Here is a 26,735-nt window from a genome sequence, read left to right as displayed (position 1 = left end):
TCAATGTACTTTAATCTCTAGTTCTGGAACTCCAACTGTACTCTCCTTCCTCTATGCTCTCTCACTCTCTCCCTCCCTTTGGCTTCTGCGCATGTGTGGATGACCCCTGACCGTCCGAAATGCACTAAACCTGTTTACCAAAAAAAAAACACGCATGCGCAGAAGACCATTGCCAGGGAAGCTTTCCCTTCCACATCGCTGGGCTATCACTTCACATCGCTGGGCTATCGCTGAGCCAAAAGTCGTGATCCAAAAAATGGGCGATGTTCCAGTGATCATGAAGCCAAGGCTGGAACATCGCCCATTATTTGGGCGATAGCCAGCAAAGTGGAAAGTCTAGCCCTAGGTATTAGATTGTCCACTGTCAAAATTTGATTTTACCAAAGTTACTGTTTGATAGTAAAAATAAATGTAATAAACCCTGAGCCTTTTTAATTCCGGTGTTTAAAATAGTATTAGTCTGAAATTGTGTATTGTGAACGATTTGGTAATGTAAATTTAAGAATTTTATTAGCAATTTGTTCATCAAAAAAATTAACCTCAAACCCAAGAATAAAATCAAACGGGTTAAAATTCTCCATTTAATGTTATTTTATGCTTTCCTTTACAGCATCTCGAGCGATTGATTGCTGCCTTCACCACTACCACCCTTCCATCCATAAGCCAGTACCACCCTTCCATCCATAAGCCAGTAGTCTTCCAAGAATTTTGGCATGCTGCTTTATTCTGCCATCCTTAATGAAAAGCTAACTACGTGAGGTGTGTAATATTGATTTAGAAATTTGATGGTGCTGCTTTTTAGGCTCAAATTGGGCACGGAAGCATTCAATATGGCGGGCGGGGTGCACGCATTCGTTAGGCGCCACCTGCCATATTGGGGAAGGCGGAAAAAGACGTCCAGGGCCTGCGCCCAAAACAGGCATTCAACCCTTTGAGATCCTCTATATAAAATTGGGCTGTTCCATACGTTGCCAGTGCTGGGCCGGCTGCTTTCAGGAAAACATAGCTACATGCAGCCCAACCAGCGGTCCAGAAGCGGTCACCAAAAAGGTAAGTTTAAAAAAATACTTATCCGAGTATGCTGAGCTGAAGATTATTGCTGGCTCCCAATCAGTTCCCTTCTTCCTTCCAGATTCTGTGCCTCTCTCCCGCCCCCTAACCTGCCGATTGTTCTCTCTCCGTCTCCTAGTCGTACTCCTTCCTCCTGTGCTCCCCCCAACCCCCCACAAGTCATTCCTCTCCCACTCAATCCTCTCCCAGGATCTACTGAGGGTGGCTGCTGCTGGAGACGCAATGGCCAAAAATTTAAATATTACGTTAAATTTAACTTGAGACCTAACTTTTAGGAAACACAGATTAGCGTTCTTCCTGATTGTTTAAGACATTGGAAGGCTCCTAGAATCTAACTCCTGCTGACCTCAAATGGTTAGGCTTTCCAACATCTTGTGCAAATGTTTACTGGGATATTTTTATCAAATCTTCATTGTCTCAAGCAATCAGGAAAAGTGCTTCTAATCTATATTTTCCAGGACCTGTATGTTGATTTGACCGTTTGTGAATTGAATTTAGGGTAATTTTATCATTTTATTATAAAATACACCAAAACTTTCCAATAGTCAGAAATCCCAAAATGTGACACTCGCAATGATGCAGTCAAGTAGAGCATATGTTGTTTAGAAACAAATATTGATACTGGTATTATTTAACAATGCTGGCACTTTTGTAAGCTGAATGTTAAAACCACCAAAGATAATTATGAGGGGTTTTGAGAGAGTAAATAGGGAGAAATTGTTTCCACTGGCAGATGGATCGGTAACCAGAGGACACAGATTTAAGGTAATTGACGAACCAGAGGGGTGATGAGAACATTTTTTACACAGTGAGTTATGATGGTGTGGTGGTGAAAGCAAATTCAATAGTAACTTTCAAAAGGGAATTAGATATATACTTGAAATGGAAAAACTTGCAGGGCAATGGGAAAAGAGCAGAGGAGTGGGACAAATTGGATAGGTCTTTCTTAAGGAAGGATCTACTAGCTTTGGAGGGGGTACAGAGATGATTCACTAGGCTGAATCCGGAGATGAGGGGGTTACCTTATGATGATAGATTGAGTAGACTGGGTCTTTACTCGTTGGAGTTCAGAAGGATGAAACATTATAGAAACATTTAAAATAATGAAAGGGATAGACAAGATAGAGGCAGAGAGGTTGTTTCCACTGGTCAGGGAGACTAGAACTAGGGGGCACAGCCTCAAAATACGGGGGAGCCAATTTAAAACCGAGTTGAGAAGGAATTTCTTCTCCCAGAGGGTTGTGAATCTGTGGAATTCTCTGCCCAAGGAAGCAGTTGAGGCTAGCTCATTGAATGTATTCAAGTCACAGATAGATAGATTTTTAACCAATAAGGGAATTAAGGGTTATGGGGAGCGGGCGGGTAAGTGGAGCTGAGTCCACGGCCAGATCAGCCATGATCTTTTTGAATGGTGGAGCAGGCTCGAGGGGCGAGATGGCCTACTACTGTTCCTAATTCTTATGTAAGAGCCGGCACAGATACGATGGCCTCCTTCTGTGATATATGATTCTATAATACCATACTATGTAATTATTTAAGTTGGATTTCCAAATATTGAAACAGACAATAACAAACAACATTCCTAAGTATTTAGGAGCCTCAGAGTTTATAGTATTTACTAACACTCTATTGCCTTACTCAGAAGCAGTAAAAGAAAAGACCTGCATTTTATATAACGCTTTTCACGATCACCGGACATCTCATTTTACTTTTGAAGTGTAGTCATGTTGTAACTGTAGAAATAGTATCTGATGCAAGATTGCCTATGGATTTGGAGTTGGCAGCAAGTCTTGAAGCTGACCAGTAGATCAATTCCATCAGGTTTGACCTATGTCTTTGACAAAGTGATAAAATAAGTGAAATGTGTTTATCATAGTTTGAGAGAAGCTACTTTGTTGGTGGGAAAATTGGTTCTGAATAAATGAGCAGCTACTATCCAACCTAACGGCACAATATTAATTTATACACACATCCGTGCATCTCCCTGCAACTGGCTCAAGTGTCCTTCTTCCAAAGAATAGCGTATGGTTCAGGAAGGCATCTTTGTAAGGCAAAGTTGTGCTTCACTAGTGCACCATGATCTTTGAGACCCTGGCCAGATTATATTGCAGAGCACTCAGACTGATCCAGGCACTGGAAATGTCCCTTCACAATTGCTACTGTGTTGTATGATTGGTTTTTTTGATCTTGGGATGTAGGTAACACTGGCAAGCTTGCATTTATTGCCCATTGCCCCCTAGTTGTCCTGAGTAATGGGAGTTGGCCTCATCCTTGAGTCATTGCGGTGATTCTCGTTGTAGGTTCCACAAATTAAGGATTTTTAATAATTCACATTTTAGGTAGGGTCCTACATTAATTTCAAAGGCAAATGCCTTCTAATGAATGTCAATATAATACTCAGTTGCTGAAGTTAAAATAATGGACTGAATTTTGTGGTCAGTGGCGAAGTGACGCCACTCGCTGCTGACAGCGAAGAAAGCTGTCCACAAAGATCTAGCAATCTCCGGCATCGATTTCACCTTTTCCGGTGTTAATTTGATAAGTCTAGGGGACCTCCAACATTCAAAAGGCTAAGCAGCCAATCACATGGAAAGTTTTTCAGACAGAAAACCAGGAAGTAAAGATTATCCTTCACTTTTTTATAAATGTTAGAGTGAAATAAAGATAGGGACATACACATAAACAACATTTAAAAAAATATATTATAATGGAAAAATTTGACATTCCACAAATATAAAATTAGTCTTTCGGGGCTAGCGAGGTTGTTGAGCAGTAATTATGTCTCAGTACACCGTTATTACAGCGTAAAAGGAGACGTTTTTGTCAGTTCACTCATTTCTCAAAGATTGCCGTCTGCGGGGTCTTCAATGGTGGAGAAGCAGGGAATCATTGACAGCAACCTCTAGATTTCCACCAGAAGTTGCTGTCAGTTTCACAGGGTAATGATGGCGAACACTGACAGTTTCACCGTCATTACAACCGCATAATCCGGGCCATTGGTATGACCAATCAGTCTATAATTCTGTCTGTTTCCTCCTATTTCACAGATAACCTTCCTTGACTTAATGAATTTGGCGACAAATGGTAGAACTATCTGTTGAAGGCTAGTGAGCACATCCCTACTTTGTTTGATTAGAGAATGTAAGTGGTCCAGATAACTCCACATTCTCCACTTGAGTTGCTGCAAAAATGTTATCATTCAAACCAATACCTGCAGTACAAGGTAATTATTATGTATATGAACATTACTTCTCTATATTCCTGTGTTTCAAGCATTTACAATATAATCTACTAGTGATCAGTGTCAGCGTTCACCATCATTACCCCGTGAAACTGACAGCAACTTCTGGTGGAAATCTAGAGGTTGCAGTCAGTGATTCCCTGCTTTTTCAGACTGTCTAACAGTAAAATGTTGTTGGTCTGACCAGAATAATCACTGGCCAATTCAATTTTAATATTGAAAACTAAAAAGAAAGTAGATGTCAAAACACAACATTATAGATGTAATACATTGTGTTATAAAACAGATTATGAATATTTTTATTTGTCTTGTTTTGGAACTTTAACGGATTTTATTATTGAATAACAAAATAATTTTTCCGTTGCAACGTGTCTAATAAGCTGCAATGTTTATTGAACATACATTAGATCATGGAATATGATAATACCCCATATCCTAGATCAAAACAGAACATTAAAGATGGACAGCCAAATTGGTAAAACATTTCAGACGGTTTATTATAAAGCTTCAAACGTTTGGTGTTGTCAATCTCACCATGAGCCCCTATGAGATTACATAGTAGAGCAAACCATTCTGGAATCGAGGGGACGATAAGAAGCACAATACTGGGAAGTCTCTCAAAAGAGCTAGGAGTTTCTTTGTAATACACTATAAATTCTAACAAAGCATTCATCTAGTGCACGACACTGTCCACGAAAGTAGGGTAAACGGAGTCCAAACGCGTTCCCCCAAAGTTAGTGGTATTTTCCACAGGGTGCTTTGGAGATGCTGTCCCTTTCATCGCGGCCTGTAACGCTATCTCTTGCGCAAATGTCACCAATCTATTTTAGATTTTCGGCTGAGTAAAGCAAAGTACGTCAACGATTTAGCATTCGAGACAGACCGGGGTAGAAGGCAAAATCGAAAACGACTGCAGGGAACTGGGGAGGGGGGATACAGTCCCAGCCATCGACTTTCACAAACTTTCAGCCGATCTTTTGAAATCCGTTTTTTGGACGAAGTATCTGGATGCGTGATTTCATCACCTTGGAATCCACACTCTTATACACCCAGATACGTGGCTTTAATATTTGAAATCGCTTATGTTCTTCGTGATTTCCACTCTCTTGAAAACAGGTATGTTTCCTTTTTCACAGATCTTTTAACAATTCAGCAACAAATATGTATTGAGGAACAGAAATATGTATCTAAAAAGCTAGTTTAAAAAATAAGACAAATTGAGACGCAATGTTTCCATTTACTGAAAATTGCAACGATAGAAAAGAAACTTAACTTGCTAGCTACACTTTTTGATCAATATAGATAATTGTTCATGTTGTTGCTAATAGTGCTCTGCATGTATTGTCAAGGAGTGGTTCTACAAATGGACATGTATGAGAGATAAGTGAGGACAGCTGATTCTATTTTGGGACATTGCTGTAACGGGGTGATTGACGACTTTTCTGCGACCTCAAAATGAAATAGCATTCTGAATTATACTAGAAAGACCAGTTCTCATGACCTTCAAAGTCTAAGACTTTCTCCATTTCTCTTCTTCACCCCCTTTCCCCCCTCCGCCCGTCCCACCGGGCTCAAGATCGAGGATGGATTTCGGCGGCGCCCCGAGGTTTTTAACGCGGCCGAAAACGTTCGCCGTCTCGGCCGGCAAGGATGCGACGCTGGCCTGCCAGATCATCGGCAACCCGGTGCCGCTGGTGGTGTGGGAGAGGGGCAGCGTGCCGATCGAGCCGGGCGGCAGGTTCAGGACGGCGGAGGACGGCGACCTGTACCGGCTGACCATCTGCGAACTGTCGGCGGGGGACAGCGGCCAGTACATCTGCCGGGCCAACAACACGGTGGGCGAAGCGTACGCGGCGGTCACCCTGCGGGTCGGCGTCGAGCGGGAGGTTGTTGGAGGCGTCGATTACGCGCCTTACTTCACGCTGCAGCCGCGCTCCCTCAGCGTTTGCCTAGGCGACGACGCCAGCTTCTGTTGCCGGGTGGAAGGGAAGCCGACGCCGCACGTCTGCTGGGAGAAAGATGGCAGGAGCGTCCTCGTCCACGACGACGGCGGCGACCACAAGCACTACGCAGTGGAGTCGGCCGGCGACAGCAGCGCCCTCAAAATCAACTGCGTTAGGTTTTCCGACGGCGGCACCGTGGTGTGCCGGGCCCTCAGCTCGGCGGGCGAGAGCCAGGCGGTCGCCGCCCTGGTCGTCCTCTCGCCGCCAGGTGAGGCGGCCAAGACGTCGCTGCTCTCGCACCTGCAGCAGAGGCGCGAACAGATCCGAGGCTCGGACATTCATACCCGGGGCGCGGCGGACGCCTCCATCTCTCCTCCGCCGCCGTCGTCGTTGTTGTTCGACGGCCTCGCCGGCCGCCATCTCTCGCGAGATTACGAAAAGGCGGGAAGCTACGGCTCGGCGCGCGCGCCTTACAGCGGCGGCGCAGGCGCGGTGGCGGGTGCCGGCTCGACCGTTGTCTGGGCCCGCACGTGCACCGTAACCGAGGGCAAGCACGCCAAGCTGAGCTGCCAGGTGACGGGCAAACCCAAGCCGCAGATCGTGTGGAAGAAAGACGGCGAGCCCATCAGCCCGGGCCGCAGGCACGTCCTCTTCGACGACGACGAGGACAACTTTGTGCTGAGGATCCTCTACTGCAAGCAGAGCGACAACGGGCGCTACACCTGCACCGCTTCCAACTTGGCCGGGCAGACCTACAGCTCGGTGCTGGTCATCGTCAAAGGTAAATGGACATTTCATTATACATTCTACTTTTCTATTATTAACAAGAAAGAAAAAAATGTATTTATATATCGCCTTTCACTTCCTCAGCTCGTCCCATAGCGCTTTACAGCCAATGAAGTACTTTTTGAAGTGCCCTCACTATTGTAATGTTGGAAACGCAGCAGCCAATTTGACCAAACAAGCTCCCACAAACAATGACCAGATAATCGGTTTTTGTTATGTTGATTGAGGACTACCTTTTGGCCAGGATACCAGGGATAACTCCCCTGCTCTTCTTTGAAATGGTGCCATGAGATCCTTTAAATTCCGCCGCACCTTGGTTTAACCTCTCATCTGAAAGACTGTGCAGCACTCCCTCAGCACTGCACTAGATTTCTGTGCTCAAGTTTCTGGAGTGGGACTTGAACCACAATCTTCTTACTTAGAGACAAGTGTGCTACCCACTGAGTCACGGCTAATACCTTAATTATGCATTTAGCTCTGGGTGATCCACAAACTAACTAAAGCAAGAGTAAACAGTCAGGTTCGATCTATTTCTACGGCAACATGGCTTGAACATAGGGATAATGTCAAAAAGAAGGACGGGAAAAGACCATTTGGCTCATCAAACTAGCCTCATTCAGACATCCTGCAGCCTTGTGCACCATCCATCCCTCTAACTCACTGGTAGGGGCAAAAAAAAATTGTGGCCAATTTAGGGAGAAGCCCCAGAAAATCCCTCTCTGACTTTTTAAAGCAATCAAGCAAATCTCCCAAGGGTAACTCATGAATTGAAAACCAGAATAACCTCAGTAATATTGCCTCCACATCGTGAGATGCAGAGGTGAGTTGAAAAATAGGACTTACATTTTCAAAAATCTTTGAAGTTTTGGAGAATCTACTCAAAACCTGGCAGGTCCATTCCAATTAGACGCATGCCAACCGTACAGAAATCTGGCAGCTCATCTGTAAGATCTACCTCTTGTTCCTTCAACCCCATTCCCACTAAACACCTCATCACTGAGCTGCCCTTCCTGGCCTCCATGCCAGTTGACTCTTAAGTGGCTCCCTCTCATGATGCATTGTTGTTCTCCCTTTCAAAACCTTTGTCATTAGTCTAATTTCTCGACCCCTCTGTCTTTGGAAACTAATAACCCATTTCCAACCTCCCTTTCTGTTCAAAGTCCTTGAATGTGTTGTTGCTTCTCAGACCCCTGCCAATCTCTGCCACAACTCCCTGTTTTTTGAATCGTCCAATCAGGTTTCCTCCCCCTTCCACAGCACCGAAGCATACCCAACCAAAGTTATTGGAGGAGAGTCTAGAACTATCATAGTCTCAGCATAAGGGGTTGGCCATTTAGAACTGATGAGAAATTTCTTCACTCAGAGGGCTGTGAATCTTTGTTATTCTCTACCCAGAGGGCTGTGGATGCTCAGTCGTTGAGTAAATTCAGGGTTGGGATTGATAGCTTTTGAACTTTTAAGGGAATCAAGGGATATGAGGATAGTGTGGGAAAGTGGAGGTTGAAGATCAGCCATGATCTTATTGAATGGCAGAGCAGGCTCGAGGAGCCGTATGGTCTACTCATCCTATTTCTTCTGGTCTTATGAATAACCTTCAGCATGACTGTAATTTCTGTAGCCTTCATCATGGTTGACCGCACAATAGTTCTCCAATGCTTCTCCTCATTTGTCCAGCTCAGTAGGACTGCTCTTGCTACGCTCCCCGCATTTATTTAATTGTAGCCAGAGCATCTCTAGCAATGGCTTCTCTTCTCATGTTTGCATAGGAGCCCCCATAGGATCCCTCCTTGGCCCTTTCTTCCTCATCTGCATGCTGCCCTTTCGTGACATCATCAACACATGTGTGCTGATGACACGCAGCTCTAACTCTTTACCAAGTCTCTCATTCCATTGCTATCCGGTGCTTGTCTGAAATCCAGTCTTTGATGAGCTGCAATTTCATCCAACTAAATATTAAGAAGAATAAAGTCAGGGGCTTTGATCCATGCTACAAACTCCAAACTTTTGCCACCGACTCCATCCCCCTCTCTAGCCACGTTTAAGATTCAACCAGACTGTTCGCAATCCCGGTTACCTGACCTGAACTGAGTTCCAACCCCATATGCTTTCCATTAAAAACACTGCCTACTTGTATCTACATAACACAGCCTACTTGTATCTACATATTGCATCTGCCCATATGGCAGATCATCCACAGCTGGAACCCTAAACCATGCTTTTGTCATCTCTAACTTGATTATGCCAACATTCCCTGGCTAGTCTTCCATCCTCCACCGTGCGTAAACTTCAGCTCAACCAAAACTTTGCTGCTCATATCTTATTCTGTACCAAGTTGCGCTTACCCATCATGCCTCTCCTCGTTGATCAACTTTGGCTCCCGGTGCCCAAATGCCTCAAATTTAAAATTCTCATCCTCCTGTTTAAATTCTTTCATGGTCTCGACCCTCCCTATCTCTGTATCCTCTGGCAACACTACAAACCCCGCAACTCTGTTGTTATAGCCTGATAGACAGATCAACTTTATACTTACAAGTCTGCTGATCTTTCTAAGGAAGATTGTGGGCTGTAATGGCTGTGCCCACTCCTAACTTTTAGTATTGCAGGAAAATTTCTTAACTTGACTGCTCCATGGTTTTGCCTGGAGCAATGCATTTTGGGAGGCTTGCACACAACACTGGAGTCGGAAGCCAGTACAGTTGATCAGGGTACTTCCAGGTGCTTGTAAAATGTATAGCATGTATAACTTTAACATCACAAAACGATTGTACAGAATTTTCAATATAATTCTGACTAAAGCCCAGTATTTTCCTTCCATATAACTCAATAACAGAAAAAAGATTAAAAAAGAAAATAATTAAAAAGTTCTGTGCCTTGGTTCCCTATGTTCCGTAACCAAAAAATGAGAATTGTGTCCTGAGGTAATATGTGGGAGGAAGTGTCCTCTCGGAAAGAAGATTATCCAATGCTTACCCCTGTACTTCAAATGTCATCCTTATCCTTCCTAAAAAACATATATGTAGAAAAAAAGGGATTTAGGAGTAATTCATAAAAAAGATGCACTTTTGATCCAGAAGGGCTGTTATAAACCCACAAAATGAAGCAAAATTATTTTTATGACCACAAACTAGCCATTTATATTTTTAAAAAAAACAAGTGTTTATTTAAAAACATTGCTTACAAAATAATCATTGAAGAATTAAATTTGTAACGTCAGCATTGAATAAGTACAGGAATATAAGGTGTGTCAGCCATGGCTCAGTGGGTAGCCAACTCGCCTCTTGAGTCTTGTGGGTTGTGGGTTCAAGTCCCACTCCAGGGAGTTGAGCACAAAAATCTAGGCTGACACTCTACTCCAGTCCAGTGCTGAGGGAGTGCTGCACTGTTGGAGGTGCTGTCTTTCAGATGAGATGTTAATTCTAGGTGGACGTAAAAAATCCCATGGCACTATTTCGAAGAATAACAGGGGAGTTATACCTGTTTTCCTGGACAATATTTATCCCTCAATTAACATAACAAAACAATTATCTGGTCATCATCACATGGCTGTTTGTGGGAGCTTGCTGTGCGCAAATTGGCTGCGGTGTTTCCTACATTACAATAGGGACTACACTCCAAAAGTACTTCATTGGCTGTAAAGCGCTTTGAGACTTCTGGTGGTCATGAAAGGCACTATATAAATGCAAGGCTTTCTTTTCTTTAATTACTGCTGTAATAGAAAGTAATTATAGTAATGTTTATATGTGTCAGATTTTAAGATTAATAATTTTACACTTTTTGCTGAAAACTCTCAAGGGAATAAAGGGTAAATTGCTTTTGCACTTTTGATGTAGAGTATTGCATGCTAGAAATCATATTACAATATTGGGCACTGAGGATAATGAAACTATTGCACAGCCTAACTATCCATTCATTTAAATGGACGGAAAATTGGGTGATTTGCGTATTAGATGTGCTGCTCTGCATGCCTAATATTGTGGTATGCACTCCCAGCATGCAATGCGCTGTGCCAGAAGCTCATAAATGGATCGTCACTCTAATTGCTTTGAAGCAGTAAATCTTCAAGTCTGTAAGGAAGGAGAATTTAATAGTTCATAAGGGCTATTTATTGAAATTAATCAGTTCAGTTTACCACCAGTTTTATCCTCTGCCTACAGTTAGAGACTATTTCCCCCCAAGCATTAATACCTGTATAAAATGTTCTAATTTTAATTGTATTTGTATTTTAGTCTGCGATGACACTTTGCTTCCATGAATGCCTGAGATATTTGGCAAGCTCAAGGAGTCTGTGTCACTATAATATTTGGTATCCGTTGTCATAATGGATTTTTAAAATTGTTTCCAGTAGAAATGTGTTTTAAATTGAATTCCAGATCGATTAAGAAACAAAAGTAAATGCGATTAAAACATTTGGACACTTCTTGTCTATGTAGTTAATCTCTTCCTAATTGGAGTAAGTGATGGTAATTCCAATGATTTGCTACATTGCAGATGCACAGTATTTGTACTGCCATGCACAGTGAAATTATTTTATTGTATGTCTACTAATTTGAGAAATGGGAAAATAGAATTAGTTTGTTTCATAACAGTGCTTCAAATGTTTAGCTGTTTGAATTATTAATAATTATTTTCCATTGGATGAATAGTTGTCAGAGTTTGTGGTTGCTGTATTAGATATGGGGCCAGAAGTTTATATTCTGAGCTTGGCAAATATATCTTAAATAACACATGCAAAATACCTATATTTTTGTCAGTTTAAAAACTACAGAGTTGGTAATTACATTTTAAGAAATGCTGGTAGATTAATGGTTGAACATTTTGGTTGTGTTTGTAAACAGAAGGCTACTTATTAGAACCTTTTTACTTCTAATTGAAAAGAAATGCATAAGTTTTTGATTGGTTATTGAATCTATCTTGTTTTATTTAAAAATGCACAGTGCATTAGTTAACATAAAATAAAGGGGTTAACAACTGTGTTAAAATAATCCAGAAAGGAATTCTTTGCAAACCAGTGTTCTACCAGAGGAAATTAGTCCCTAGAATAGGACTATGAAAATGTGAACAGCTATTGCTGTTTGCTAATAAGTTTTTTTGTGTGTACATTGTTATGTTTAGAATAACTCCACGAGGCTGTGTTGTAAACTTAAACCATTGTGACCTTGGTCTGTTTAATATAACTTCAAAGTGAGGCAACAACGTGGTGGCCTGCCTTTTATACCTGCTTGCACCTGGGTACACACAGGTGACCTATAGGTCTCCCACAGGTGTGCCCTCTGGTGGCAAGTCTTAACATAGAGGTGAGGTTCACATACATAACATCACTTCCCCCCAAAGTCTTGAGTACCAGTTATTTACAGGTTGAGGCGATCTGGCGGTCTGCGTTCCCTGGTCGATCGCCTGAGTTGACATCCTGGTATGGGTGCGTTGGTCGGGTCATCGCTGCACAGCAGCTCGGCTGGTCTGGTCGGACTGTCGGGCAAGATGGGTTCATTCTCGTGGTTGACAGCGAGGTCGCTTGCTGGTTGGTTGTGTGTTGGTGGATCATAGATGGTGGGGTCTTCCTCAAACTGTTCTTGGTAGTCCGTGAATCGCAGTTTGGTCTGATCCAGGTGCTTTCAGCATGTTTGCCCATTCAACAATTTCACAACAAACAATCTATTCCCCTCCTTGACTAAGACAGTGCCAGCAATCCACTTGGGACTGCGACCGTAATTTAGAACAAACACCGGGTCGTTGACTTCAATGTCACGCGAGGCTGCTGTGCGATCATGATACACATTATGCCTGTGCTGCCAGGTTTCTACGTGATCATTGAGGTCCGGGTGGACTAAGGAGAGCCTGGTTTTTAGTGCTCTCTTCATTAACAATTCTGCAGGGGGAACCCCGGTGAGCGAGTGAGGGCGCGTCCGGTAGCTGAGCAGGACGCTGGATAACGGGGTCTGCAAGGAGCCGTCCGTTACGCATCTCAAGCTTTGTTTGATGGTTTGGACTGCCTGTTCCGCTTTGCCGTTAGATGCGGGTTTAAATGGGGCAGACCTGACATGCTTGATGCCATTGCGGGTCATGAATTCGTTGAATTCCGAGCTGGTGAAACATGGTCCATTGTCACTGACAAGGACGTCGGTTAACCCATGGGTGGTGAACATGGCCCTGAGGCTTTCAATGGTGGCAGTGGACGTACATGATGACATTATTATACATTCAATCCATTTTGAGTAAGTGTCCACTGCTACTAGAAACATCTTCTCTAGAAAGGGGCCATGACCACAGACTCAGTGGGGCCTCCCTGGGTGCATTGCTCAGTTGTGAGCAAGTGTCACATTGGTGTACGCATGATCCTAATTCGGAGTCGATGTCGGGCCACCAAACGTGCGACCTGGCGATAGCCTTCATCATGACTATGCATGGGTGGGTACTGCGTAGGTCACGTATAAACGTTTCCCTGTCCTTTTTGTGCAAAATCACGTGATTCCCCCATAGGAGGCAATCCGACTGGACTGACAGTTCGTCCTTGCGTTTTTGAAAAGACTTAATTTCCTCTTGCATTTCCCTGGGAACCCCTGACCAGCTCCCATTGAGGATGCATCTTTTTACTAGTGATAACAGGGGATCTTGGCTGGGCCAGGACCTGATCTGGCGAGCCATGATGGGCGACCCCTCGATCTCAAAGGCGTCCATTACCAGAAGCAAGTCTGCGGGTTGCGCCATTTCCACGCCGGTGGTGGGCAATGGCAACCGACTGAAGGCGTCAGCGCAGTTCTCTGTGCCTGCTCTGTGGTGGGTTACATAGTCATATGCAGACAACGTTAGCGCGCATCTTTGGATGCGGGACGAAGCATTGGTGTTGATACCTTTGTTTTCTGAGAGCAGTGATGTGAGCGGTTTGTGGTCGGTTTCAAACTCGAACCGGAGACCAAATAGATATTGGTGCATTTTCTTAACCCCATATACACAAACCAGCGCTTCTTTCTCAACCATACTATAGGCTCTTTCAGCCTTGGACAAACTTCTGAACGCGTATGCAACTGGTTGCAGTTTGCCTGACACATTTGCTTGCTGTAACACACACCTGACCCAGTATGACGATGCATCACATGCTGGAACCAAATGTTTACATGGGTCATAAAATACAAGTAATTTGTTGGAGCATAACAGGTTTCGGGCATTGTTAAAGGCTGTTCTTGAGATTTACCCCAAACCCAGTCGTCACCCTTGCGTAGCAGCAAATGCAAAGGTTCCAGCAAAGTGCTCAACCCCGTTGGAAGTTACCAAAGTAGTTGCGAAGTCCCAGGAATGAACGCAGCTCCATCACATTTTGTGGTCTGAGTGCGTTCTTGATGGCCTCCGTCTTGGAGTCCATAGGTCTGATGCCATCCGCCGCAATCTTTCTCCCCAGAAATTTGTTTTCCCCAGGAAAACACACTTGGAGCGTTTCAGCCTGAGTCCCACTCCATCCATTCGCTTTAGAATCTCTTCCAGGTTGTGCAAGTGTTCGGTGGTGTTTCGATCAGTGATCAAGATGTCGTCCTGGAACACCACTGTACAAGGAACCGATTTCAGCAGACTCTCCATGTTCCTCTGGAAGATGGCCGCCACTGAGTGAATCCCAAAGAGGCATCTGTGATACATGAGCAGTCCTTTGTGCGTGTTCATGCACGTCAACTTCTTTGATGGTTCAGCCAGCTCCTGCGTCATGTAAGCAGAGGTGAGGTCTAGCTTGGTGAATGACTTTCCCCCTACTAGTGTTGCAAATAAGTCCTCCGCTTAGGTAGTGGGTACTGGTCCTGTAATGATACTCGGTTGATCGTCACCTTGTAGTCCCCGCAGATTCTGACCGTCCCATTGCTCTTTATCACCGGCATGATTGGACTGGCCCACGCGTTGAACTCGACTGGCGATATGATTCCCTCTCGTTGAAGTCTGTCTAGCTCAATTTCGACTTTCTCTCGCATCATATATGGGACTGCTCGCGCCTTGTGATGAACGGGCCGTGTCCCAGGAACAAGGTGGATCTGCAATTTGGCGCCTGTGAAGTTGTCAATGCCTAGCTCAAATAATGGCGGGAATTTGTTTAGCACCTGGGCGAACGGGGTGTCATCCGCCGAGGACAGGGCTTTGATGTCGTCCCAGTTCCAGCGGATCTTGCCTAGCCAGCTCCTGCCGAACAGCATAGGGCCATCGCCTGGTACAATCCATAGTGGTAAATCATGCACCATTCCGTCATGCGATACTTTCACTGCTGCACTGCCGCTAACAGGTATGAGTTCTTTGGTGTAAGTGTGCAGCGTAGTGTGAATCGGGCTCAGTTTTGGCCTCTGTGCCTTGTTACTCCACAGTTTCTCAAAGGCCTTCTGGCTCATAATCGATTGGCTTGCTCCCGTGTCCAGTTACATGGAATGTCGTTAAGTTTGACTTTTAACATTATTGGAGGGCTTTTGGTAGTGAAGGTGTGTACCCCATACACTTCCTTCTCGTCCTCCAGCTGAGTTGTCTCTCCTGCTCGTTCAGCGTGATCCGTGCTGGATCGATCGCTCTCTGCTGACTTTGCCACGTGGTGAGTCCGAGGTCGCTTGCACAATCGCTGAAGGTGCCCCATTGTTCCACAGCCCCTGCGCACATAGTGCTCGAAATGACATTGATGGGCTCTGTGACTGCCCCCGCAGCACCAGCATGGCGTTAATGAATTCACATTAGCACTCCCCAGCAGCCTCTGAGTCACCCTGGGCCTGGCCTCTGTGGCCATGTGGGCCCTATCGCATACAGTCCTGCCTGCTGAAGGCATTTTAAGCACAGTACTTGCCAGTGAGCCTTGATTCTGTGAAGATATCTGCTTCATGTTGTTGCTTGTGAATATGAAGGCTTGGGCTATCGTGATGGCCTTGCTCAGATCCAGGGATTCGGCAGACAGCAGCTTGCGAAGGATGCCCTCGTGGCCAAATCCAAGGACGAAAAAGTCCCGCAACATTTCCCCCAAGGATCCTGCAAAGTTGCACTGCCCCGCAAGGAGTCTAAGGTTGCCACTTTCTGGCCCTCGGAGCGACGGTGTGTGTAAAAGCGGTACCTGGCCATCAGGATGCTCTCCTTTGGCTTGAGGTGTTCCTTAGTCAGTGTGCACAGCTCTGCGTACGATTTGTCCGTTAGTTTGGCTGGTGCCAGCAACTTCTTAAGGCGGCCATATACCGATGACCCACACAAAGTGAGGAGAATCGCCCTGCACTCAATCTCTGTTTCAGCCGTGTCCAATTCCTTGGTCACAAAGTACTGGTCGAGGCGCTTAACGAAGGCTTCCCAATCATCACCCTCAATAAATCTCACAAGAATACCAGCGGCAGTCATTTCCGTGTGAAAGTTCGTGATCTGTAACTCGTCGCCAGTTGTTATGTTTAGAATAACTCCACCAGGCTGTGTTATAAACTTAAACCATTGTGACCTTGGTCTGTTTAATATAACTCCAAAGTGAAGCAGCAATGTGGTGGCCTGCCTTTTATACCTACTTGCACCAGGGTACACACAGGTGATCCATAGGTCTCCCGCAGGTGTGCCCTCTGGTGGCAAGTCTTACACACAGGTGAGGTTCACATACATAACATACATGAAAATAGCAATGAAGCATTGTAATTTTTCGTATATTGGCCCATAGTTTGCTGATAAAATGACAGCGAGGCTAATAACGCTCGCTGTTATTTATGCGAAAATATTACAGAAACTTCAGGCAAGGGCAGATGTGAGGTTAAACTCAAATTCTGCCCTCTTGAGCATCTCTGAACATAATCAATCAACCATTGGTGGCCATGCCTTCAGCTGCCTGGGCTCTAAGCTCTGGAACTCCCCGAAACCTCTCCACCTCTCTACATCTCTTTCCTCCTTTAAGATGCTCCTTAAAACTTACCTCTTTGACCAAGCTTTTGGTCATCTGCCATAATTTTTTCTTATGTGGCTCGGGTGTTAAATGTATTTGTTTTGTCTTATAACACCCCTGTGAAGCGACTTGGGACATTTTACTATGTTAAAGGCGCTATATAAATATAAGCTATTGTTGTAAACTCATAAATCCAAAAGTTTATGTCGTGCAAGCGGCATCTTGCTGTCTGCCTTGTCATTGAAAGGTGTGTAAATATAAACTAAACTTGCCACTGAAAGTTAAGTCTTGTTCATCGCCATCTAAGTACTCTTTTAACGACGTGATAAGTATTAATTACTGCCAGTTAACCTCTTGGGCACTGACACTCAACATTACAAGCATGGAGTCTCATTCCTTCAGGTTTTGTTGAAGATTTTAAAAATGCCAAATTTTAAATTAAATGTTTTTTGTTCCTTTTACTCTCTTGTAATCCAAGCTTTCTCTCTTTATTTATCTTTCTGTCTCTGATATGACTATGAATTCACCCACTCTAATTTATGCTTCCTTCTCTGTCCTTGCGCTGTTAATTTCACAATCCTTCAATCTGATTGGTTAAGGAGACACATAGTTGTTTGTCCTGTTTACTCCGATCCCAGATGCCCGGTTTCCCTCGCTGCAATGTTATCACCTCGCACTTTGAGCAACTTATCATGCAAAAATTAAAAAAACCTAAATGTGCAAGGACAAGTCTGTCTAAAGACACATGCTGTTCGATGCCCTGCCGCAGCAAGTTATGGCCCAATGTATTACAACTAAGCTTTCGCATTTCATCTAAATCAGTGGTGCTAAAAATAATAGCTGTCAGCTAGCATATTATTTGGTAGCACCCATGGGTGTGATTTTCATCTCGCAATCCTTACACCTAAAAATAGGACCAGAATTATGTGGGCCAGAGAACTTATTGCTGGTTGTCTGCCCGTTGTGATATTTGGGTGGACCTTGATTTAGGTGACCAGAGTTACCATTGGAAACAGGCAGGAGCCGAATGCTTATATGCAAATAGAGGTCAATTAATGTTGTCAAGACCCAACTGTTAATTCGTGACCCCACCACAAACTATGGGTGGTATAAGTTGGGGTTGGCCATTACCAGTGACATTTTAAGAAATTCTCAACTGCTTTCAGGTAAAATGCTGCATTTGTGAAGGGGCTACTAACGTGGTGGATAAGGGAGTGACAATGGATATATGGACAACAATAACTTGTATTTATATTGCGTCTTAAATGTAGTAAAACGTCCCAAGGCACTTCACAGGCGTTTTATAAGACAAAAGATTTGACACCGCGCCACATAAAGAGAAATTAGGGCAGACTTGGTCAAAGAGGTAGGTTTTAGGGAGCGTCTTGAAGGAGGAAATAGAGGCGGAGGGGTTTAGGGAGGCAGTTCCAGAGCTTGGGGCCTAGGCAACGATGGTTGAGTGATTATAATTGGGGATGCTCAATAGGGCAGAATTAAAGGAGCGCAGACATCTCGGGGTTGTGGGGCTGGAGGTGATTACAGAGATAGGGAGGGGGCGAGGCCATGGAGGGATTTAAAAACAAGGATGAAAATTTTAAAATCAAGACGTTGCTTAACTGGGAGCCAATGTAGGTCAGCGAGCACGGGGTGATGGGTGAGCAGGACTTGGTGCGCGTTATGACATGGGCAACCCAGTTTTGGATGACCTCAAGTTTATTTAAGGTAAAACATGGGAGTCCAGCCAGTAGTGCGTTGGAATAGTAAAGTCTAGAGGTAACACAGACATGGATAAGGGTTTCAGCAGCGGATGAGCTGAGGCAAGGGCGGAGACATAGAAACATAGAAAATAGGTGCAGGAGTAGGCCATTCGGCCCTTCTAGCCTGCACCGCCATTCAATGAGTTCATGGCTGAACATTCAACTTCAGTACGGGCAATGTTAGAGGTGGAAATAGGCACTTAGTTATGCAGCGGATATGTGCTTGGAAGCTCATTTTAGGGTCAAATATGACACCAAGGTTGTGAACCGTGTGGTCGCGCCTCATACAGATGTTAGGGAGAGGGATGGACTCGGTGGCTAGGGAACGGAGTTTGTGGCGGGGACTGAAAACAATGGCTTCGGCATTCCCAATATTTAATTGGAAAAAATTTCTGCTCATCCAGAACTGGATGTTGGACAAGCAGTCTGACAATTTAGAGATCGTGGAGGGGTCAAGAGAAGTGATGTGGTAGAGCTGGGTGTCGTCAGCATACTGACAGTGTTTTTGGATGATGTTGTTAATGGGGTGCATGTAGATGAGAAATGGGGTGCCAAGGATACATCCTTGGGGGACATCAGAGATAATGATGCGGGAGTGGGAAGAGAAGCCGTTGCAGGTGATTCTCTTGCTACAGTTAGATAGAAAAGAATGGAACCAGGTGATGTACAGTCCCAACCAGCTGGATGACGGTCAAGCGGTGTTGGAGGAGGATGGAATTGTCAACCGTATCAAAGTCTGCAGACAAGGAGGGATAGTTTACCATTGTCACAGAGCCGTTTCGGTACTGAGGCAGGGGCAGAAACCCGACTGGAGGAATTCAAACATGGAGTTGCGGGAAAGATGGGCACGGATTTGGGAGGCGACAACACGTTCAAGGACTTTGGAGAGGAAAGGGTAGTTGGAGATAGGGCAATAGTTTGCAAGGGCGGTCAAGGGTTGTTTTTTTGAGGAGGGGGGTGATGACGGCAGATTTGAGGGAGATGGCTACTGTAACTGAGGTGAAAGAACCGTTAACAATGTCACCAGACAAAGAAGTGGGTGGTTACTAAATGTAAGACGACCATTCGGCCTGTAGAGCCTTTTCCAGCTCTCTGCAACACCACCAAGAGTTTGGTGGGAATAGACAAGATGAGCATGGAGAGGTCATGAGGGGAGATCAGACTTCCAGAAAGCATTTGATAAGATTCCGCACAATAGAGTTTATTAGCAAAAATAAAAGTGCACAGAATTGCAGGTAACCTTGTGACATGGGTTGGTGATTGGTGTGCCATTCTGCATGCTTAATATTCTGGTATGCACTCCCTTGTATGCAGACAGAGAGTAAGGATAAAGGGAATGTACTTTGATTGGCAGGATATGACAAGTGGTATTCCCCAAGGATCTGTACTGGGGCCTTAGCTTTTCACCAGATATAGCAATGACTTGGATGAAGGAATAGAGAGTTGTATATCCAAGTTCACAAATTACACCAAGTGAGGAGACACAATAAATTGTGTTGAAGGGCGCAGGAAGGTACAAAGGGACATGGACATGTTAGTGGGCGAAACTATGATAGATCGAATTCGATCATAGGAAAATGTGAAGTTATTCACTTTGGATCGAAGAAAGACAAATTGGAATATTTTCTTAATGGCGAGAGACAAGGACCTGTGGAGGAGTAAAAGGATTTGGGATCCATGTACATAAGTCACCAACATTTAGTACACAGGTACAAAAAGTAATTAAATATTTTGGTCTTTGTCAAGAGGGCTGGAATACAAAGGGGAGGAAGTTATGCTTCAGTTGTACAGAGCCTTGGTCAGACACCATCTGGAGTACCGCGTTCAGTATTGAGAACAGCACATCAGGAAGTTAAATACTGGTATTGGAAGATGTACAGCATAGATTGACCAGAATGATACCAGGATAAAGTGTTAAATTATGAGGCTAGGTTGTTGCATAAACATGGTTTGTATTCTCTTGAATTTACAAAGTTGATGGGTGATCTAATTGAGGTGTTTAAAATGAAAAAGGATTTGATAGGGTACATATAGAGAAATTATTTACTCTTGTGGAGAATCCATAACAAGAGGGCACAATCTTAAAACTAGAACTAGGCCATTCAGGAGTGAAATCTAGAAGCACTTTTTTACATAACAGGTAGTTGAAATCTGGAATTCTCTCTCTCTCTCTCTCTCTCTCTTTCTCAAAAGGCAGTGTATGCTACATCAATTTAAATTTTCAAGGCATATATTGATAGATTTTTGTTAGGTAGGGGTATGAAGGGATATGGATCACAAGTGGGTAAATTGAGTTTACAAGAGTAGCTGTAGGAAGAGCAAATAGAAGGAAGCTAATTGAAGAAGTCCTTACTTTCCCAACAGAATTTATAGGCCCAGGACAACATACCTACAGTTCTCAATGGAGCAGTGCATAAGGTGGTTACACTTCTACAGAATGATGGAGGCAGAGTTATATCACCTCCTGCAATGAGTTCTGCAACTAGCTGCCATAACTAGCACAGCATTGCCTGTTGCAGTCAAGTTCACTAGACCTCGAACTTCTTTGACTCCAATTGCTACCACAGGTGACATTAGTAACATTATTCAGTTTGCAGTTTATGATTGCATTAATCAGGTGACTGAGGCAAACACTTTTATCACCTGTGCCATGGACAACCAAAAGCAGCAAGATAGTGATTTTCACAGATTGCAGGTTCTCCCAGCCCAGGCATTGTGTTATTGATGGCACCTCCAGGCTCCTTTAGATGATCCTGGTGCCTTCATGGACTGCAACAGTTTCCATTGCATTAGTCAGTAAGTAACAAGCCCAATACGGGAGGGGGTGCGTTCTGAATTTAGTTTTGGGGAATGAAACTGGCAGGTGGAAGGGTTATCAGTGGGAGAGCACTTGGGTGGCAGTGACCATAATTCAGTCAGATTCAAGGTAGTTGTGGATAAGGACAAGGATAGACTAGAAATAAAAGTCCCAAATTGGGGAAAAGCTAACTTTGCTAAGTTGAGAAGTGATTTGGCCACAGTGGACTGGAAACAGCTACTTGTAGGTAAATCAGTGTTGGAACAGTGGGAGGCATTCAAGGAGGAGATCCAGAGGGCTCAGGCCAAACATGTGCCCTTAAAGAAAAAGAGTGGGAATAACAATTCTCGAGTCACCTGGGTGTCTAGGGACTTACCGGGGAGGATAAAGAATAAAAGGGAAGCTTATATCATATACCTACGGCTAAATACTGTAGAATCTCTGGAGGAATATAGAAAGTTCAATGGTAAAATTAAAAAGGATATTCGGAATGCTAAGAGAAAGCATGAAAAATTCTTGACAAGTAAAATGAAGGAAAACCCAAAGATGTTCTATAAATATATTAAAAGTAAGAGGATAACTAAAGAAAGGGTAGGGCTTATTAGAGACAACCATGGTAATCTCTGTGTGGAGGCGGACGATGTTGGTATGGTTCTTAATGAATACTTTACATCTGTTTTCACAAAGGAAAGGGGCAATGCAAATACTGCTATCGAGGAGGATTGTGAAATTCTGCATGAAATAAACAGAGGGGGTATTAAGGGGTTTAGCAGCTTTGAAAGTGGATTACTCCTCAAGCCTGGATGAAATGCATCCCAGGCTGTTGAGCAAAGCAAAAGAGGAAATAGCAGAGGCCTTGACCATCATTTTCCAGTCCTCTTTGGATTTAGGCATGGCGTCGGAGGACTTTAGGACTGCTAATGTGGTACCCTTGTTTAAGACGGGAAAAAGGGATAGGCTGAGTAATTACAGGCTTGTCAGCCTAACCTCAGTGGTGGGAAAATTATTGGCAAAAATCCTGAAGGACAGGATAAATCTACAGTTGGAAAGGAAAGGATTAATCAGGGACACTCAGCACGGATTTGTTTAGGGAAAATCGTGTTTGACTAACCTGTTTGAATTTTTCGAGGAGGTAACCAAGAGGGTCAATGAGGGTAGTGCGTACGATGTAGTGTATATGGACTTTAGCAAGACTTTTGATAAGATCCCACATTGCAGACTGGTCACGAAAGTAAAAGCCTATGGGATCCAGGGCAAAGTGGCAAATTGGATCCAAAATTGGCTTGGAGGTAGGAAGCAAAAGGGTAATGGTTGATGGATGTTTTTGTGACTGGAAGGATGGGGCAGAAACTCCGAGGAGGACATCCCACAGGCAAATCAATAAAGAATAGAAATAAAATGCACATTTACCTGAAGCTGCTGCACCCGCTTGAATTCTCAATCCACAGGAGCGCGTGCTCGTAGGGAGGTCTGCAGGAGTCACGTGTGCCTGGACACCCAATCACAGGTAAGTGTTTTCTCATTCATTGTAATAGGAGTTTTGTATGTTACGAAACTCCTATTACAATGAAGGAGAAAAACCCCAAAACTCACAAAAAATACATAAAACATTAAAAAAAACACCTCACACAATAAACTAATAGAAATTAAAAATGTTACACATGTTTTTTAAAAGAAAAAAAATTGCCGATTTAAAAAAAAAAGTTAGGGTTAGGGTTTAAAATAACATTATCTTGAGTGGGCAGGGTTTTAACATAAATATGTTTTTTTAATTTTTATTTTAATCGTGTTTTTTCTATGTTTTAAAACTCTTACACCTGAACAGGCGCAAGAGTTTTGAAGACATTTGCTGTGCAAGATATGGGTAAATAGCCCAAACTTCCACATATAACTGTCCTCGCACCTGATCTGACTACGATCTGTCAAGCATTGCGCGCTGAAAACTGGCTTTTCCGATGCCTTCCTGGGTCCGTAGAAACTTCATGCAGGCCCAGGGTGTCGGAAATTCTGCCCCGATGTTTTTAGTGGGGTTCTGCAGGGCTCAGTACTGGGTCCCTTGCTTTTTGTGGTATACACCAATTATCTAGACTTGAATATAGGGAGTATGATTGAGAAGTTTGCAGATGACATTAAGATTGGCTGTGTGGTTGATAATGAAGAGGAAAGTCATGGACTGCAGGAGGATATCAATCGGTCAGGTGGGCAGAGCAGTGGCAAATGGCAGAGAAGTGTGAGGTAATGCACTTTGGGAGGGCTAATAAGGAAAGTGTATACACATTAAATGGTAGGCCACTTAGAAGTGTAGATGAACAAAGGGACCTTGGAATGCTTGTCTACAGATCCCTGAAAGTAGCTGGCCGGGTGGATAAGGTGGTTAAGAAGGCATACGGAATGCTTGCCTTTATTGGCCGAGGCATAGAATACAAGAGCAGGGAGGTTATGCTTAAATTGTATAATACTCTGGTTATGCCACAGCTGGAATACTGCGTGCAGTTCTGGTCATCGTACGATAGGAAGGATGTGTTTGCACTGGAGAGGGTGCAGAGGAAATTTACGAGGATGCTGCTTGGAATTGAGAATTTTAGTTATGAGGATAGAAACATAGAAACATAGAAAATAGGTGCAGGAGTAGGCCATTCGGCCCTTCTAGCCTGCACCGCCATTCAATGAGTTCATGGCTGAACATGCAACTTCAGTACCCCATTCCTGCTTTCTCACCATACCCCTTGATTCCCCTAGTAGTAAGGACTTCATCTAACTCCTTTTTGAATATATTTAGTGAATTGGCCTCAACAACTTTCTGTGGTAGAGAATTCCACAGGTTCACCACTCTCTGGGTGAAGAAATTCCTCCTCATCTCAGTCCTAAATGGCTTCCCCCTTATCCTTAGACTGTGTCCCCTGGTTCTGGACTTCCCCAACATTGGGAACATTCTTCCTGCATCTAACCTGTCTAACCCCGTCAGAATTTTAAACGTTTCTATGAGGTCCCCTCTCATTCTTCTGAACTCCAGTGAATACAAGCCCAGTTGATCCAGTCTTTCTTGATAGGTCAGTCCCGCCATCCCGGGAATCAGTCTGGTGAACCTTCGCTGCACTCCCTCAATAGCAAGAATGTCCTTCCTCAGGTTAGGAGACCAAAACTGTACACAATACTCCAGGTGTGGCCTCACCAAGGCCCTGTACAATTGTAGCAACACCTCCCTGCCCTTGTACTCAAATCCCCTCGCTATGAAGGCCAACATGCCATTTGCTTTCTTAACCGCCTGCTGTACCTGCATGCCAACCTTCAATGACTGATGTACCATGACACCCAGGTCTCGTTGCACCTCTCCTTTTCCTAATCTGTCACCATTCAGATAATAGTCTGTCTCTCTGTTTTTACCACCAAAGTGGATAACCTCACATTTATCCACATTATACTTCATCTGCCATGTATTTGCCCACTCACCTAACCTATCCAAGTCGCTCTGCAGCCTCATAGAATCCTCCTTGCAGCTCACACTGCCACCCAACTTAGTGTCATCCGCAAATTTGGAGATACTACATTTAATCCCCTCGTCTAAATCATTAATGTACAGTGTAAACAGCTGGGGCCCCAGCACAGAACCTTGCGGTACCCCACTAGTCACTGCCTGCCATTCTGAAAAGTCCCCATTTACTCCTACTCTTTGCTTCCTGTCTGACAACCAGTTCTCAATCCATGTCAGCACACTACCCCCAATCCCATGTGCTTTAACTTTGCACATTAATCTCTTGTGTGGGACCTTGTCGAAAGCCTTCTGAAAGTCCAAATATACCACATCGACTGGTTCTCCCTTGTCCACTCTACTGGAAACATCCTCAAAAAATTCCAGAAGATTTGTCAAGCATGATTTCCCTTTCACAAATCCATGCTGACTTGGACCTATCATATTACCGCTTTCCAAACGCACTGCGATGACATCCTTAATAATTGATTCCATCATTTTACCCACTACCGATGTCAGGCTGACCGGTCTGTAATTCCCTGTTTTCTCTCTCCCTCCTTTTTTAAAAAGTGGGGTTACATTGGCTACCCTCCACTCCATAGGAACTGATCCAGAGTCAATGGAATGTTGGAAAATGACTGTCAATGCATCCACTATTTCCAAGGCCACCTCCTTAAGTACTCTGGGATGCAGTCCATCAGGCCCTGGGGATTTATCGGCCTTCAATCCCATCAATTTCCCCAACACAATTTCCCGACTAATAAGGATTTCCCTCAGTTCCTCCTCCTTACTAGACCCTCCGACCCCTTTTATATCCGGAAGGTTGTTTGTGTCCTCCTCAGTGAATACCGAACCAAAGTACTTGTTCAATTGGACCGCCATTTCTTTGTTCTCCGTTATGACTTCCCCTGATTCTGACTGCAGGGGACCTACGTTTGTCTTTACTAACCTTTTTCTCTTTACATATCTATAGAAACTTTTGCAATCCGTCTTAATGTTCCCTGCAAGCTTCTTCTCGTACTCCATTTTCCCTGCCCTAATCAAACCCTTTGTCCTCCTCTGCTGAGTTCTAAATTTCTCCCAGTCCCCGGGTTCTCTGCTATTTCTGGCCAATTTGTATGCCACTTCCTTGGCTTTAATGCTATCCCTGATTTCCCTTGATAGCCACGGTTGAGCCACCTTCCCTTTTTTATTTTTACGACAGACAGGAATGTACAATTGTTGTAGTTCATCCATGCGGTCTCTAAATGTCTGCCATTGCCCATCCACAGTCAACCCCTTCAGTATCATTCACCAATCTATCCTAGCCAATTCACGCCTCATACCTTCAAAGGATAGATCGGATAGGCTAGAACAGAGGAGGTTGAGAGGCGACCTCTTTGAGGTGTATAACATTTTGTGGGGCCTGGATAACTGGATAGCAAGAGCCTATTTCCCTTGGTGGAGGGGTCAGTTACGAGGAGACATAGTTTTAAATGGTTGGTGGAAGGTTTAGAGGTGATTTGAGGGGAAGCTTCTTCACGCAGAAGGTTGTGGGGGTCTGGAACTCACTGCCTGGAAGGGTGGTAGAGGCAGAAACCCTCACCACATTTAAAAGGTGCTTGGATGGACACTTGAGGACGGACCTAGAGCTGGTAAGTGAGATTAGACTGGATACCCTCTTGTTGGCTGGTGCTTGGAATTGAGAATCTTAGCTATGAGGATTGATTGGATAGGCTGGGTTTGTTCTAGAACAGAGGAGGTTGAGAGGAGACCTCATTGAGGTGTATAAAATTTTGTGAGGCTTGGATAACTGGATAGCAAACTGGTAAATAC

General features: G+C 44.1%; 1 protein-coding gene across 32 annotated transcripts in view; it reads left to right on the top strand.

Moving 5' to 3' along the window:
- The first annotated feature begins 5,177 nt into the window (after window positions 1-5,177).
- LOC139264722 (obscurin-like) overlaps window positions 5,178-26,735 on the top strand; it is a 571,531-nt gene continuing 549,973 nt past the window's right edge. For 31 of the 32 annotated variants that reach the window (XM_070881692.1, XM_070881694.1, XM_070881707.1 and 28 more), the window contains exons 1-2: window positions 5,178-5,428; window positions 5,889-7,036. In XM_070881692.1, coding sequence (XP_070737793.1) covers window positions 5,896-7,036 — 1,141 coding nt within the window. In that variant the 5' untranslated portion in view covers window positions 5,178-5,428; window positions 5,889-5,895. The remainder of the gene's footprint in view (window positions 5,429-5,888; window positions 7,037-26,735) is intronic. The other variant, XM_070881704.1, reaches the window with a different exon arrangement.

Source organism: Pristiophorus japonicus, chromosome 5 (genome assembly GCF_044704955.1).
Source record: "Pristiophorus japonicus isolate sPriJap1 chromosome 5, sPriJap1.hap1, whole genome shotgun sequence".
Classification (NCBI taxonomy): Eukaryota; Metazoa; Chordata; class Chondrichthyes; family Pristiophoridae; genus Pristiophorus; species Pristiophorus japonicus.
This window is presented reverse-complemented; position numbering and strand designations above follow the sequence as displayed.